The 14,798-nt window shown below is 40.5% G+C and overlaps 1 protein-coding gene across 3 annotated transcripts in view; it reads right to left on the reverse strand.

The window, feature by feature from the left end:
• DNAJC2 (DnaJ heat shock protein family (Hsp40) member C2) overlaps positions 1-12,478 on the reverse strand; it is a 28,221-nt gene extending 15,743 nt beyond the window's left edge. Inside the window, exons 1-3 of one of the 3 annotated variants that reach the window (XM_027123827.1) lie at positions 12,183-12,478; positions 10,124-10,225; positions 7,196-7,271 (exon numbers count right to left, since the gene is read on the reverse strand). In XM_027123827.1, coding sequence (XP_026979628.1) covers positions 7,196-7,271; positions 10,124-10,156 — 109 coding nt within the window. In that variant the 5' untranslated portion in view covers positions 10,157-10,225; positions 12,183-12,478. Of the gene's footprint in view, positions 1-7,195; positions 7,272-10,123; positions 10,315-12,182 lie in introns of all 3 variants that reach the window. The other 2 variants (XM_027123826.1, XM_027123828.1) reach the window with 2 other exon arrangements.
• Positions 12,479-14,798: the final 2,320 nt, after the last annotated feature.

Genomic DNA, 14,798 nt, shown 5'->3' on the forward strand with positions numbered 1-14,798 from the left:
TATTTATTTTGTGGCACGCGGGCCTCTCACTGTTGTGGCCTCTCCCCCTGCGGAGCACAGGCTCCGGACACGCAGGCCCAGCGGCCGTGGCTCACGGGCCCAGACGCTCTGCGGCATGTGGGATCTTCCCGGACCGGGGCACGAACCCGTGTCCCCTGCATCGGCAGGCGGACTCTCAACCACTGCGCCACCAGGGAAGCCCCCGCCAGCACTATTTTTATCAGTTGATCTTCTCAGTAACCCGCTGAGGAAAGTACTATTAGTTTCTCCCTTTTACAGATGAGGAAAATGAGGCACAGAGAGGTGAAATAACCATTTAACCTCTATGCAACCTGTCCAAAGTCCTGGCCAAGTTGGGCTCCAGTCCAAGCAGCCTGACTCCTAAGCCTGTGCTTGTATGCTGCCTCTCCTAGTCAATCATGTTTGATGCTAATGCTTTCCACAACTGCTGTGATTATTCTTGTTGTCAAAAAACATTCAGTTTAATTTATATTTACTGATCATTTCCTTTATAATTTTATTCTGGTACTTATAAATGTAGGTCTTTCATTCTGCAAAAGTTTGAGATATATGTTTCTATTTTAATATTTTCTACGGTCGGAACTGAAAAGCTTATTTTTTTTTTCAAAGTCCTAATACCATCTGATAATCCTCCCTTCTCTACTAATTTGTGACGCCTCCTTTATCACAGTAAATTTTACCAGGGTCTGTTTCTGGTTACCTATTCCTGTCCCAGGATTATCTTTAAAATGACTATAGCTTTCTAGTTTGATGGTAACTTCCAAAAACTGTGTATTATTTTTGTGTATTTTTCTTGCATCTGGCTACCTGACTCAGCTCTTTCAGTTTTTAGGTAGATCCTATATTACCTACAAATAATATATTTCTTTCTTTCCTTCTAACAGTTCTCTCTCCTTTAATATCGTTAATTCTCTGACCCAAACTCCCAAATAGCATAAAAGTAAGGGGCAGGTAAGCTTCCCCCATGGGTTTTTATGGTAATATCACTAATGTCACACAGTTAAAAGTTTGTTGGCAGTGAGTGTGAAATACTTATCTAAGTAGGGAATTAACTGCATTTCCTTTCAAAGTTGTATTTACCAAAAAGGAGTGGATATTAAATTGTACTATATGTACTTTCACATTCTTCTTAGGACATCACACTGACATATTTCCTAAGAGAAATCTTGTTCATGGGCATTATTCTTTAATATACTGTTGAATTCAATTTGCTATTTTTTTTAATTAATTAATTTTGTTTTATTCATTTATATTTTTGGCTGTGTTGGGTCTTCGTTGCTGCACACGGGCTTTTCTCTGGTTGTGGTGAGCAGTGCGCGGGCTTCTCATTGCAGTGGCTTCTCTTGCTGTGGAACACGGGCTCTAGGCACGCGGGTTCAGTAGTTGTGGCTTGTGGGCTCTACAGCGCAGGCTCAGTAGTTGTGGTGCATGGGCTTAGTTGCTCTGCGGCACGTGGGATCTTCCCAGGCCAGGGACTGAACCCGTGTCCCCTGTGTTGGCAGGTGGATTCTTAACCACTGCGCCACCGGGGAAGCCCTAATTTGCTATTATTTTAACTGGGTGCTTTTATTTTTTTTGGTATTATATTCATGGGTGGTATTTGTAGTTTTTTTTAAAAAAGCTCTTTTTGCCAGGTTTTAAAAATTAATTAAAGTAGTTTTAGGTTCACAGAAACATTAAGAGGATGATTAAGAGATCCATATACCCTCTGCGCCCATACATGCACAGCTTCCCCTCCCTGCCCCGCCTCATCAACATCCCCCACAAGAGCAGTACACTTGCTACAATTTTTTTTCATCTAGTTTTTTTTTTGTTTTTTTTTTTAATTTGGCTGCACCACGTGCCTTGTGGGATCTTATTTCCCCGACCAGGGATGGAACCCAGGCCCCAGCAGTGAAAGCGCTGAGTCCTAACCACTGGACCACCAGGGAATTCCTGCTGTTTGTTAACAATTGATGAACCTACACTGACACATCATAATCACCCAAAGGCCACAGTTTTCACTCTTGGTGGTATACATTCTGTGGGTTTGGATAAATGTATAATAACATGTATGCATCATAATATATAAAGTAGTTTCACTGCCCTAAAAATCCTCTGTGTTCTACCTGTTCATCCCTCCTCAACGCCCCCAACCCCTGGCAACCATGAACTTTTTAGTGTCTCCATAATTCTGCCTTTCAATGCCAGGTTTTCATACTAGGATTACATTAATGTCACAAAATGAATTGTTCCAAAAACAGTTTACATTCAGCATGAGAATGTTCAATTCCTTAAGCATCTGAAAAAAATTCATCTAAGAAATCACCTAGGCCTAAAACATTTTTTAGGAGATAATTCTTGGTAACTCTTTAAATTTCTTCAATCCCAAAAAAGCCAATTTTATCAAATTTTCAAATTCACTGCATTTAATAGTGGTCTCAGTTAAAAATATCTTCTGTAATTGTTTTCATCCTTTCTGTATTTCACTATTTGTTTTTTCTTCTCACAAATCCATTGTAAGATATTGTTTTATCTATTTTGTCCCTCCATCCTCCTTAGTATTATTCTTTTAAACATTTGAATTGAATGCTCATTTTATTTTTTCCCTCCTTTAAAAAAGTAACATAGGACTTCCCTGGCAGTCCAGTGGTTCAAACTCCACGCTTCCACCACAGGGGGCCCGGGTTCGATTCCTGGTTGGGGAACTAAGATCCCACATGCCACACAGCGTGGCCAAAAACAAACAAACAAACAAAAAACGTAACACAATAGTTGAAGGCAATGAACTTATTGATGGTACAGCTCTAGCTGCCATCCCATATGTTTTGACAGGCAATGATCTTACTTTCATGAAAAGAATCTATCAATACAATTTTTATTTCTGTCTAGGTGCAAAAGAGTATATTTCATTTCCCAAGTGATTTTTTTTGGTTTGTTTAATCAGATCTATTTTATTAAATTGAGAGAAAACTTACATAGAATAAAATGTTCAGATTTTAAGTATTTGGTTCAATAAGTTGACAGCTGTATATACTCACTTAACTACCACCCAAAAGAATACAGACTATTTCCATCACTCAGAGTTCCCTTGTACCCCTCTTCCAGTCAACTCCTACCCCCTACCATCTGGGGCAACCTCTTTCTGATTTCCGTCACCACAGATTATGTTCGCATGTTCTTGAAGTTCATATAAATGGAATCATACAGTATGTTTTTGTATCTGACATAATGTTTCGAGATTCACCACCTTGTGTATATTAGTAATTTTCTGAAAACTGCTGAGTACTATCCTATTGTATACAGCAGTTTGCTTACCCATCATCCTGCTGGTGAACATCTGGGTGGTTTCCAGTTTTTGGATATTGTGAATAAGGCTGCTATGAATATTTCTGTACAAATCTTTTTATGGGCATATTTAGTTGTTTCTACATATACTGCAAGGGTTCAGAAACTGTGACAAATACACTTTTGGTTTTTTTGAGCTCCAAGATTTTTCTTATAGTCAAGTGTATTATCAATTTCTCCCCTAACACTCAAGAGAAGACGTTTTCACCTTCTAGCTGGTTTGAGCAGGAATGGAATTTATTTAAAGGTTATTAGGTGGCTCACAGGAACTGAGAGTCTGACTATCAGGCTTGGAAGCTAAGTAGCCAGGAACAATAATCACACCATACCAGACAGTTCAGTGGTGTGATGACCCCACCACTGTTGGGCACTGCAGGAACAGAGCACAGGCTCCTCCCATGGCCAGTGCTTGGGGAAAGCTATAGCTTCTCAAGGCGCTGCTCTTCCACCCCTGCTGTCAAAACAGATGCTGTTCAGCTCGGCCTAACTCACATCTGTTCTCCTTTGAAATGCTGAGGAGTAAAACCTAAGTCACATGCCTACAAACATTCTCTATCTCAAGTCGTATCTTTTTATAATAATTCAGGCAACTTTTCTTCTTTATTTGCAATTACTGTCTGTTACATTCATTCTGACCTCTTCTTTAGGGAAATCTGACATCTCTCTATTCTTTCCTTCTGAATCTTGGGAGCATTCCTCAAGGCTGTCCTCTGCTTTACTTTGTTTTCTAATTGTACGTCAGCCTTTCCAATTCTAAATGCTGCTCTCCTGTTTTTAGTTTCCAGGCAATTCTACTTTTTTCTCGCTAGTCTCTTTCTGCAGTGCCTATGCTGCTCCCACCCCGCCCCCCGCCCCCAAGGCAGTGTCTTCATATCTCACCGACAACATGCAGCAATTAAGTTTTCTTTTGAACCTGATTATAAAGTCTGAGACAGATGATGTATGTCTCAGTTTTTTGTTGGATAGTCTCCTCTTATGCTACAATGTTTTTTTCTTCATTGACTTTTCCACCTAATCACCTCTAGTCATTCATGTACAGTAGGGCATCCTGAGATTCTCCTATATTCTGTTCCAGGGGTGGGGTTGGGAGACGCAAAAGATGTCACCCAATATTAAAAATAAGGCAATGAAAAAAAAAAAATAAGGCAATGGAGGCCGAAGAACAGCTGTTGTGTATATTTACTGAAATTTCAAAGACCTACCTCTCCGCCCTTCCCCACCAAAGATAGTTTCTGGGATGTTTTGAGGGTACATTAGCAAATGGGCTTTTATTGTACATTCATATTTCTATTATTATCAAAAGTCTCTATGATTTTTTAAAATATTATAGTTGATTTACAATATTGTGTTAGTTTCAGGTGTACAGCAAAGTGATTCAGTTATATATATATATATATTTTTTTTTCCTGATTCTCTTCCATTACAGATTATTACAAAAAGTCTCTGATTTCAAATTTTTAAGAAGCATAATATGAAACAGTTTTCAGTTTAAAACATGGGAAGTATTTTAAGCTAAAATGATTAACTTTAGAAAGTTCAAATCAAAGATTTTACTTCCATGTAAAGAATAGCAAACCTACATGCATCATATGCCAGTGTGGCAGTTTTTCTTCAAGAAAAACATTGAAATACCACTGTTAGTACTCAAGTACTTTCTCTTAGCCCATCATTCAACTTTTCTAGTATATTCTTTTCAGATAATGCAGAAAAGGAAGAAAAGACCACTTACTTTATCCACACGTAATTGAATCCCTAATTTTCATTATAGCAATTCAAAATATCAATAAACAAAATTAAAACTTTTTACAAACTATTATGTATAAAATAAGCTGTAAGGATATGTTGTACAACACAACAATATTTTATAGTAACTATAAACGGAGTATAACCTTTAAAAATTGTGAATTGCTATATTGTACACCTGGAACTTATGATATTGTACATCAACTATACTTCAATTAAAAAAATAAATTAATTAAATATATAAAATGTAAAAAAACCCCCACCAACCTCCTTTATGTGTGTGTTTGTGATAGGATTCAAGAACTAGAAGGATCTCAACTGTCATCAGTCTTACATCATTATTAGGTTTGTCTGTGCTAATGATTATAAATTTGCAAAGAATAACTTTGTATTTTTACTTTTGGACAAGATTTCAGAGAGCAGTAAGTAGCAACTGTCTATTTTACAGTGACAGAGGAAAGAGAACAACAGTCTGCTTCTGAATAAATACTGAGAATATTCAGCAAGGTGGCAGAGAGTGAATCGCAAACCCACATAACGTTAATAATCTGTACAGTCAGGGTGCAAAACTTCTGGCAACAGAATATTCAAAAATTAATCTCGGGGCTTCCCTGGTGGCGCAGTGGTTGACAGTCCACCTGCCGACGCAGGGGACACGGGTTCATGCCCCGGTCCGGGAAGATCCCACATGCCGCGGAGCGGCTGGGCCCATGAGCCATGGCCGCTGAGCCTGCGCGTCCAGAGCCTGTGCTCCGCAATGGGAGAGGCCACAACAGTGAGAGGCCCGTGTACCACAAAAAAAAAAAAAAACAAAAAAAAAACTCTATTATCCCAATAAAACAAACGGACTTAACACAAGCAAATGGATGTTTCTTTTACAATTATTATACATTTTTTATCTTTAGAGAAAGAAACAATTCCTTCACCTTAAAACACCAACTGCTTTCCTAGCTCTCAATCACTTCTGGTTCTTTCACAAATTATATGTGTCAAGAAATATTTGGTATCTGTATGCTATTCTTTCATATAGTAAGACTTTGCAAATACTTTTCCAGGGCAAATGAATTTTCCTGGCATTTATGTATATTGCAATGACTATTCATACACACTAACATATGCTTAATCTAAAATCATGCCAGCTTTTAAAGAAATCCAATCATAGGTCTAAAATAATCTCATCAATTCCTTCACCTTGTTAAAAAGTATTTCCTGTGACTTTCCTAAATACAAGCATTAATGAGAAAATTTTGAGTTTATCTACTAAGGCTCAACTAGCATTTTTCAGCGTGAAGTAGGTCTCATTCAGTCATCTTCCTCCAAGTGCAAGACTTTCTCTGTCCCTGATTCCCTCCTCCTTTTCCATATGGCCACAATCTTACCTCCTCTGACCTCAATATCCATTCTCTAGAGTAGAGGGCAGAACTCTGTCCTAAGACAAAACAGAAAACTCATCACCTTCACCTCTTTCATGAAACTTTACTAATCAGGTGAACCGAATGGTGTGTAAGGAATTACGTCCACAGGACTGCAAAGGACAGGACAGTTCGACAGTTCACAGCACTAAGGGGATGGTGTTTCATAAGGCCTATAAAGACTGGGTTGCCAACAATTCCTGCCCCCGTTCCCCCGCCCCAATTTTTAACCTTGTCAATGAAAAGAACAATGAAACATCAGATAACTCTTTCTTCCGCAGAAGACACAGGGTGGTATCAACAAAGATGTGACCTAAGATCACAAAAGAATATTGAAAAATCTAAGTAACAAGGCAACTTCCACTAAGTACAGCTGGCCATACTTCCAAGGGGAGGTGAAATATTATTTTTTAAAAGCTTGTTATTGGAATAGTGTTCTTTATCCTGTCACAAACACACACACACACACACACACACACACCCTGATTTCTTGTTCCTAATGAGAAAGCCCATTCATGAGACTGCATTTTTCTGGTTTTGAAGGTAAGAGACTGTGGTTACACATCATTATACCATAGAACACATGTTAAATCTAGAATTATGGCTATAGACTATGATCTTGCATATCTTTTCAAGAGGATAACATTTCCTATACCAGATATTTGATTATTTCAAAATAACTAAGTACTTACGAGCTGCTTTAATCTGTCTCTGTGTAGCTTTGTATCTTACATGGCCGAGTCCAAGTACTGCATAATGATCTTGGTTCTGATAAAGACACAAAATGGGAGTCAAGTTTGAAATGAAGCCATATATCGTATTCCTTGTGTTGGTACCCTAAAACAGTTTCCCAAAGTGAGACTCTCATAACAGAAGTCTAGTGAGATGTTCCATATAAAATGGGTTCTGGGACTTCCCTGGTGGTGCAGTGGTTAAGAATCTGCCTGCCAGTCCAGGACACATGGGTTCCAGCCCTGGCCCGAGGAGATCCCACATGGTACAGAGCAACTAAGTCCGTGCGCCACAACTACTGAGCCTGTGCTCTAGAGCCCATGAGCCACAACTACTGAACCTGTGTGCCACAACTACTGAACCTGTGTGCCACAACTACTGAAGCCCACACACCTAGAGCCCGTGCTCCTCAAGAAGAGAAGCCACCGCAATGAGAAGCCCATGCACCGCAATGGAGAGTAGCCCCAGCTCGCTGCAACTAGAGAAAGCCCATGCGCAGCAACAAAGACCCAATGCAACCAAAAAATAAGTAAATAAATGAATAAAAAAAAATAACAGGTTCTGAGGTCATGGAAGTTTGGGAAATGTGGACCATTGTATACAGCCTTCTTAATAATCTGTATGCACAGAAACCAAACAAAGGCTCTGAGAAGTCCTGCAATTAAAAAAAAACAAAAACAAGCAGACGGAAACCTATATAGCCCAGCATTTTCCAAAACTTGACCAAAGAACTCTTGGTCTTGTATTTCTCTTAATACATATTAATATGCTATGGGCATCCTTAAATCAAGGTACAGCCAGGAAGATTTCAGAACTGAGGGGAGCATTACAGTAGTCCCAGTAGGTTGGGCCAGTGGCAATGACAGGACAGGAGCCGTGGAGCAAAGAAGGCTGGATGCAAATTTTGAGAAACTGGGGATGAGGCTTCTCTGGATAGGAAGCACCTGCTTTCATTTCTGCTTTGGTTAACATCCTTACAAATCTAGAGATTGAGGTAGCACCTGAGTGAAGGCTCCTTACCCAAAGGGTGTATCTAGTATTGGAGAATGAGTGGGGAGAAAGAGGGCTTGAGGGCATAAAACACAGGAGAAAAAAGTCAAATAGGGTTGACTGGTTTTCCTTTAAATTCAGGACTGCAAACTCCCTAAGGATGTGCTCCTTTATTATGTCTGGCACTCACACTTTGTTCCAGTTGGTTTGCTTTTCCACTCCCTAAGACTATTATTACGTATTATTACATACTTCAGTCCTCTAGTCTTTCCTTAAACCTCACAGACCCTGCTCCACCCTCTCATCAATGGCCTTGCCTCCTGCTTAATGAAAAAATTTAAATTATCCTACTCAAATTCCAGCATCTTTCTGCCATCTTACCTGCACCCATGCATCTTTCCCTTTCCCTCACCATTGAGAAAGCCTATCCTACCGAGACAAATTACTCCATCCCTCCTGGTTCTGAACCACCTTCTCTATGTCTCTCAAATGCTAGCATCTTTCAATTGTCTTCTAAATTTCAACTGGATTATTTTCATCATTGTACGAAGAAGCTCTGTTATCTCTCATCTTTAAGACCCTCCCATGACCCCACTTCCATTTCTTTGCTGCCCATCAAAATTAAACTTCTTGAAAAAGCCATCCACAGAACATTTTTACCCCCTCTAGCATTCATTTTCAAACCACTCCAATCTAGTTCTGCTCTGTCCATTCTCACCCCAGGGGCTATGAAGCTGCTCTCTTCAGTATCAATTTCCAGCTGTCAAACACAAGATGACCCAGCTGCCTTCACTTGACTTCAACTCTCAGTGGCAGCACAGCTGACTCTTTTCTTGAAACGTTATTTTCCTTTAGTTTCTGTGAATCCACTGTTTTCCTCCCATCTTCCAGTAGCGTTTTTCAGCCATTTTGACTGGCTTCTCGAAGCCCTGCCAAGCTCAGTCCTCGGGCTTCTTTCTCTCTATATACTTTGGTCCAAGGTGCCGTGACCCATGCCAGGGCTAGAAGACGGTAGGTGCCCTGTAAATGCTCGCAACTCCCCAGTTCATTCTAGTGTGGACTCCTGAGCTCCAGATGCAGAGACACGACACTCCCCACAAACTTCCTTTTCCTGCAACCCTGTGCTGGTGACTGACACCACAGTCTAGCCGGTGACTCAAGCTGGGATGATCATGGGTCTTCCCAGTATGTTCCCTTCTCTTGGGCGGCACAGCCCAGGTCTCCAAGACCTGTCAAGTCTATCTCCCCGAAAAACAAATCCGTCCCTTTGTCCTCAAAACTTGGCTACCAATTTAGTTCAAGCATCAAGCACTCATTCGCAGGCTTGGATTACGGCACTAGCCCCATAAAGGCAAACTGTTCCCTTCCCCTCTGGTCCTGCCCTCCCTTTTCAAGCAAGTTTCTGTACTGCCAGGAGAACTACTATTCTAAAATTAGCTCAGAAACTTTTGATGACTTCTTACTGCCCCCAAAATAAAATATAAATTCCTTCCTTGGCATGGCATGAAAAGGACACAACAGAGTTTCATCTAGACTCTGTTTTCAGTCTAATTTCTCACTGCCACCCCTCAATATGCTACTCTACCCTTCACCAATCCCTGAAGAGGCAGTGCATATTCTTTTACTCCTTTGTGTCTTTGCATATCTATTCCTTCTGCCCGTAACACCTTTTTTCCCTTCTTGTTTCATAAACTGTCACTTAACCTTTTAAGACCAACTCAGACATGGCTTTTTCTGGATTTCTCCATCAGAGATAGTATCCTAGGGCTACTGCTGTCCCACTCAGGGCTTAACAATAAACAGGTGCTCAATCATGATTATTTTGTTGAAGCATCTTAAAACATGGCTTAATAATGGAAAACTGCCATCTGACCGAACAAGATTCAGATATTAAGTACCTTCCAGTCTTTGGGATCAAGTGTTTTCAGCATGGGAAACTCTTCTAACTGCAATTCTTCATCTTCTGATTCCTCTGATAATTCTTTCTTATCCTCCAGTTCCTGAAAAGAGGCAGAAGCATTTCTGTTTCTCCTCTTAACAAAAGCTTCAAACCATCTTCCCACAGGTTCAACTTGACAGAGTGTTGAGGCTGTGATTGAAAGCGTTAAGAGAGGCTTCAATGTATTGCATGGAATAAATCTGTTCCAAGGCAATAAATAAGATCAAAACAGCGACTGCATCAGAATATAATTTTAAAACCATCAACTGAGAAAATAACTGCAGTAATCCAGTTAACATGAGGGTTATCAATAAATAATCATTTCCTAGTATTTACAGAGAGAGATTCAATCAACCTCTTCCAGTTATCTGACAAAACAAGACATTGGGCAATGTCAACAATAAATCAATACTTTTCTGGGGATATGAAAGGAAGATGAGGAAAAGGGAGAGATGTTGCAAACTGCTTTCCTTTTAGACTTGTAATAAAGCAATAAATAATTATAAACTGTCAAGAGCCAGCCTCATCAACAAAAATCTAAAAATAACTCAAAATATCTTAATTATTAATACCTGAATTTAGATAGCTTTCAAAAATTTTAAGAATCCACTAGCAATGATTTTTTCTGAAAGACGATTTTCAAGCAGCTAACAGGAATTTACTAATGAAACTGTGCTTTAGTGGAACAGCTTTGAATCTGAAATCAGAAGCTCTGGATTTCAGTGCAGGTTTGACAATTAGTAGCTATATGAAATGAGTCAACGATGCCTTCAACTGTAAAATGGGAACAATACGTATCTTATCTGGTTCCTTGGAAGGATTGAATGACAAACGATAAAAGCACTTTGAAAGTCACAAACTGTTAAATAAATGTAAGTCTTTATCATTATTCCTGGAAAGTGGGGTAAGTCACTATATATGTGTACATTAACAATTCAAAAAAGGTAGTTTGGGTCAGGAAAAAAGTGAACATCTTAATTTTAATTTCATATTTCAAATGAAAGCAAAAAGCTTTACTGTCTGGCAAAAACTCAGATTTAAGTCTTCCCTTGTACCTAATGGCCACAATTTTGTAAAAATAGCTGACTTTTCATGTTTTGTGTTGGGAAATTAAGATTTCTTCTATCATTCACAGGAGAGCATTCAAAAACACTATATTCAAGAAATACTACCTGTGTAGTGTGGGTGTGGCTTTCAAGAACATGACCTTTCAAGCCTTTCCCTCTACTTGTAAGATTACACAGAAACTTCTGTAAGCAGGAACACAACACGTGCCATGAGATACGTCCAATATCACATACAAGCGTCTGTATACGTGGCTATGGTAATCAATGAAATCACTGAAATTAGAGACCCTTTAAGTTTACAATACCATGACTGTCCTGGGCTATAAATCTAAGAACCTACAGCAGCAGGACAAATTTCACCCCCCCCCCCTTTTTTTTTAAACTGAAGATAGTTGACTTCCACAGAACAAGTTTCACTTAATGACTGCCTTTAAAAGTCTGTTTACACGGGTCTTACCACCAGCATACACAGTGGTGTTTTCATATTGAATATGAGGAGCAGTGTCTGAGTCGGGACATTTAAAAAACGAAGCCGGAGCAAACGTAAAAGGGGAGAGAGGTGTTTGAGCTCCAGCTGTAAGGCTTTGTAGGGCCCCCGGCACGTGGGGTGCTCGCTGTGGGCAGTCTCCTGCCGTAGGCAAGATGCTTATGAGAACCTTTTTAGGGTACTGGAGGGTTCGGTCCCGAACTCCTCCGCCCAATCCATGAGTCAGCAGCCGCGAGACAAGGAAGAAACTGCGGGGGCAGAAGGAAGACGCCCCCCTTCCTCCTTCCTTCCAGTCTGGGGAAGGACTTCTGTATAGCAGGGAGCAAAAAGACACTTGTCACGGCCCCACACTCTATAAGCTACTTGCCAGGGGCAAGGGTAGAGAGGTTTCGGGGTCGCCAAGGTGGAGGCCCGAGGCAGGGGCTGCTGAGGCTAGACTGAGCAGGGGTTGAGTGGGCACGTACCAGAGGTCAGAGCATGGGTGATGGCGGTGCCCCGGCCTTCTGCAGCGCTTGGCAGGAGCAGCATGATGACGCCAGAGCCAGCCCCGCGGGCGCAGCAGTTCCCGTCCCAGGCGGAAGGCTCTTAGAGTCCCGCCAGCTCTACCTCCCCGTCCGAGCCTCGCGCCTTGGCTCTACGATGTCCAGGAACCGGCGCATGGAGCCGACCAATAACTACTTCCGGGATGAATCTTTCGTGGTGCGTAGGCCAATCCCACCCCCGCCAACGTATGCGGCTGTCTAGGTCCTACTGACTCAGATCCGGGTGGGGACCAAGATTCACGAATGAAAGGTTCCTAGGTTTATCAGTTCCCTGGTAAAAAGGATTATTTGCCTCGTCCAGGTAGAATATGGAATACGTAGGACATGATTTTCCATAGCAGCTCTTACTATATTCTTTTCCTTTTTTTTTTTTTTGCGGTACGCGGGCCTCTCACTGTTGTGGCCTCTCCCGTTGCGGGGCACAGGCTCCGGACACGCAGGCTCAGCAGCCATGGCTCACGGGCCCAGCCGCTCCGCGGCATGTGGGATCTTCCGGACCGGGGCACGAACCCGTGTCGCCTGCATCGGCAGGCGGACTCTCAACCACTGCGCCACCAGGGAAGCCCTTCTTTTCCTTTTTAAGTTAACTACTACTTTATTAGTTTGAATTGAACCGTTGATTTTAGTAGTAGCTGTACTTGTATAAATAGAAAGTGAGATGTGTATGAATTAGTACTGACAATAACAGTCTATACATTCATAGAGAATTCTGTACATAAACCTGTAATGCGTTTGTGTTTACCTAAATAATAATAGGAGCTAATGTTTGTGCTATTACTAATTTACCTGGGCTATCGCATTTAATACCCATATCATTTGCAGAAGTAACCCCTCTGTAGTATTAGATTATAATCCAAGGCCAGCAATCATTTTACCCTGCTCTAGCAGCATGAAGTTTTCTTTCAAGATATTCCCAATTACAGGACTCTATTGTTTAATGTTTAATTGTTTAATAAAATTAATTATACTTCTCCTGTATGATTCCTTCTAGGACTGAGGTCAAATGCAAGAATTAGCAAAAAGAAATCAGTGGGTGGAAATTCACAGACTCCACCTCCCATCCTCCACCCCACACACAGTTATCTGGAATAGGTTGTGCAAAAGAGAAGAATTGATGTGCCACTCTTCTGCAAAGAGACCCAAAAATTAGTAAATTATTATCTAGGAATTACATTTTCACTGTTAAATACATTGAATTGGCCTGTGTATCTGCCGCATGACAAAATTGTTACTTCAAAACTGACATTTCAAAAACTAAACTAATTATCTCACCCTAAAACTCTTCCTGGCCTGTAGCCACTGTTAAAACAAGCTTTAAGGGTCAAGGTTACCTGACACCACTTTCTTAATTTTTTCTCACACCTATCCCAATTATTCTCACCATAACCTCTAAGAGCATGAAGCTTATTTTTTTTAATTGTAGTAAAATACTCATAACATAAAATTCTCATCATAACCACTTGAAACTGTGCAGTTCAGGGGTGCTAAGTACATTCACTCTGTTGTGCAACCAATATCCAGAACTCTTTTCATCTTGCAAAACTGAAACTCTTACATGCGTTAAACAACTCCCCATTTCCACCGCCCCTCAGTCCCTAGCAACCATCATTCAACTTTCTATCTCTGTGAATTTGACTACTATAGGTACCTCATATAAGTGGAATCATACACTGTTTGTCTTCTTGTCACTGACTTATTCCCTTAGCATAATGTCTTCACAATTGCAGTGTGTGCCAGAATTCTTCTTTTTAAGGCTGAATAATATTCCATTGTATGTACATTTTATTTATCCATTCATCTGTTGACTGGGTTGCTTCCACCTTTCGGCCATAGTGAATAATGTTGCTATGAACATGGAGGTACAAATTTCTCTTTGAGACCCTGCTTTCAATTCTGTGTGTATATACCCAGAACTGGAATTGCTGGGTTATTTGATAATTCTATTTTTAATTTTTTGAGGTACTGCCATACTGTTTTCCACAGTGGTTGCATCGTTTTACATTTCCACCAGCAGTGCACAAGGTTTCCATTTTCTCCACGTCCTCACCAACACTTTTTTTTTTTTTTGATAATAGCCATTCTAACAAGTATGAGGTGGTATTTCATGGTTTTGATGTGCATTTCCCCAGGGCTTAGTGAAGCTGAGCGTCTTTCCATGTGCTTCTTGACCATTTGTATAACTTCTTGGGACAGATGTCCATTCAAGTACATTGTCCAGTTAAAAAATTGGGTTGTGTTTTGTTATTGAGTTTTAGTTCTTTCTTTCTTGGCGGCTCCACAGGCTTGTGGGATCTTAGCTCCCCATCCAGGGATTGAACCTGGGCCCGTGCAGTGAAAGCTCTGAGTTCTAACCTCTGGACCGCCAGGGAATTCCCGTTTTAGTTTTTATATATTCTGGATATTAGCCCCTTATCAGATATATGACTTACAAATATTTTCTCTCATTCTGTAGGTTGCCTTTTCACTGCTGACTGGGTACAGAAAGGTCAGGCTTTTTTTTTTTTTTTCATTTCTAACTTCTACAATTGTCTAACTGCT

Source organism: Aethalodelphis obliquidens, unplaced genomic scaffold, assembly GCF_003676395.1.
Source record: "Aethalodelphis obliquidens isolate GAN/ISIS:26980383/991018 unplaced genomic scaffold, ASM367639v1 scaffold27, whole genome shotgun sequence".
NCBI lineage: Eukaryota > Metazoa > Chordata > Mammalia > Artiodactyla > Delphinidae > Aethalodelphis > Aethalodelphis obliquidens.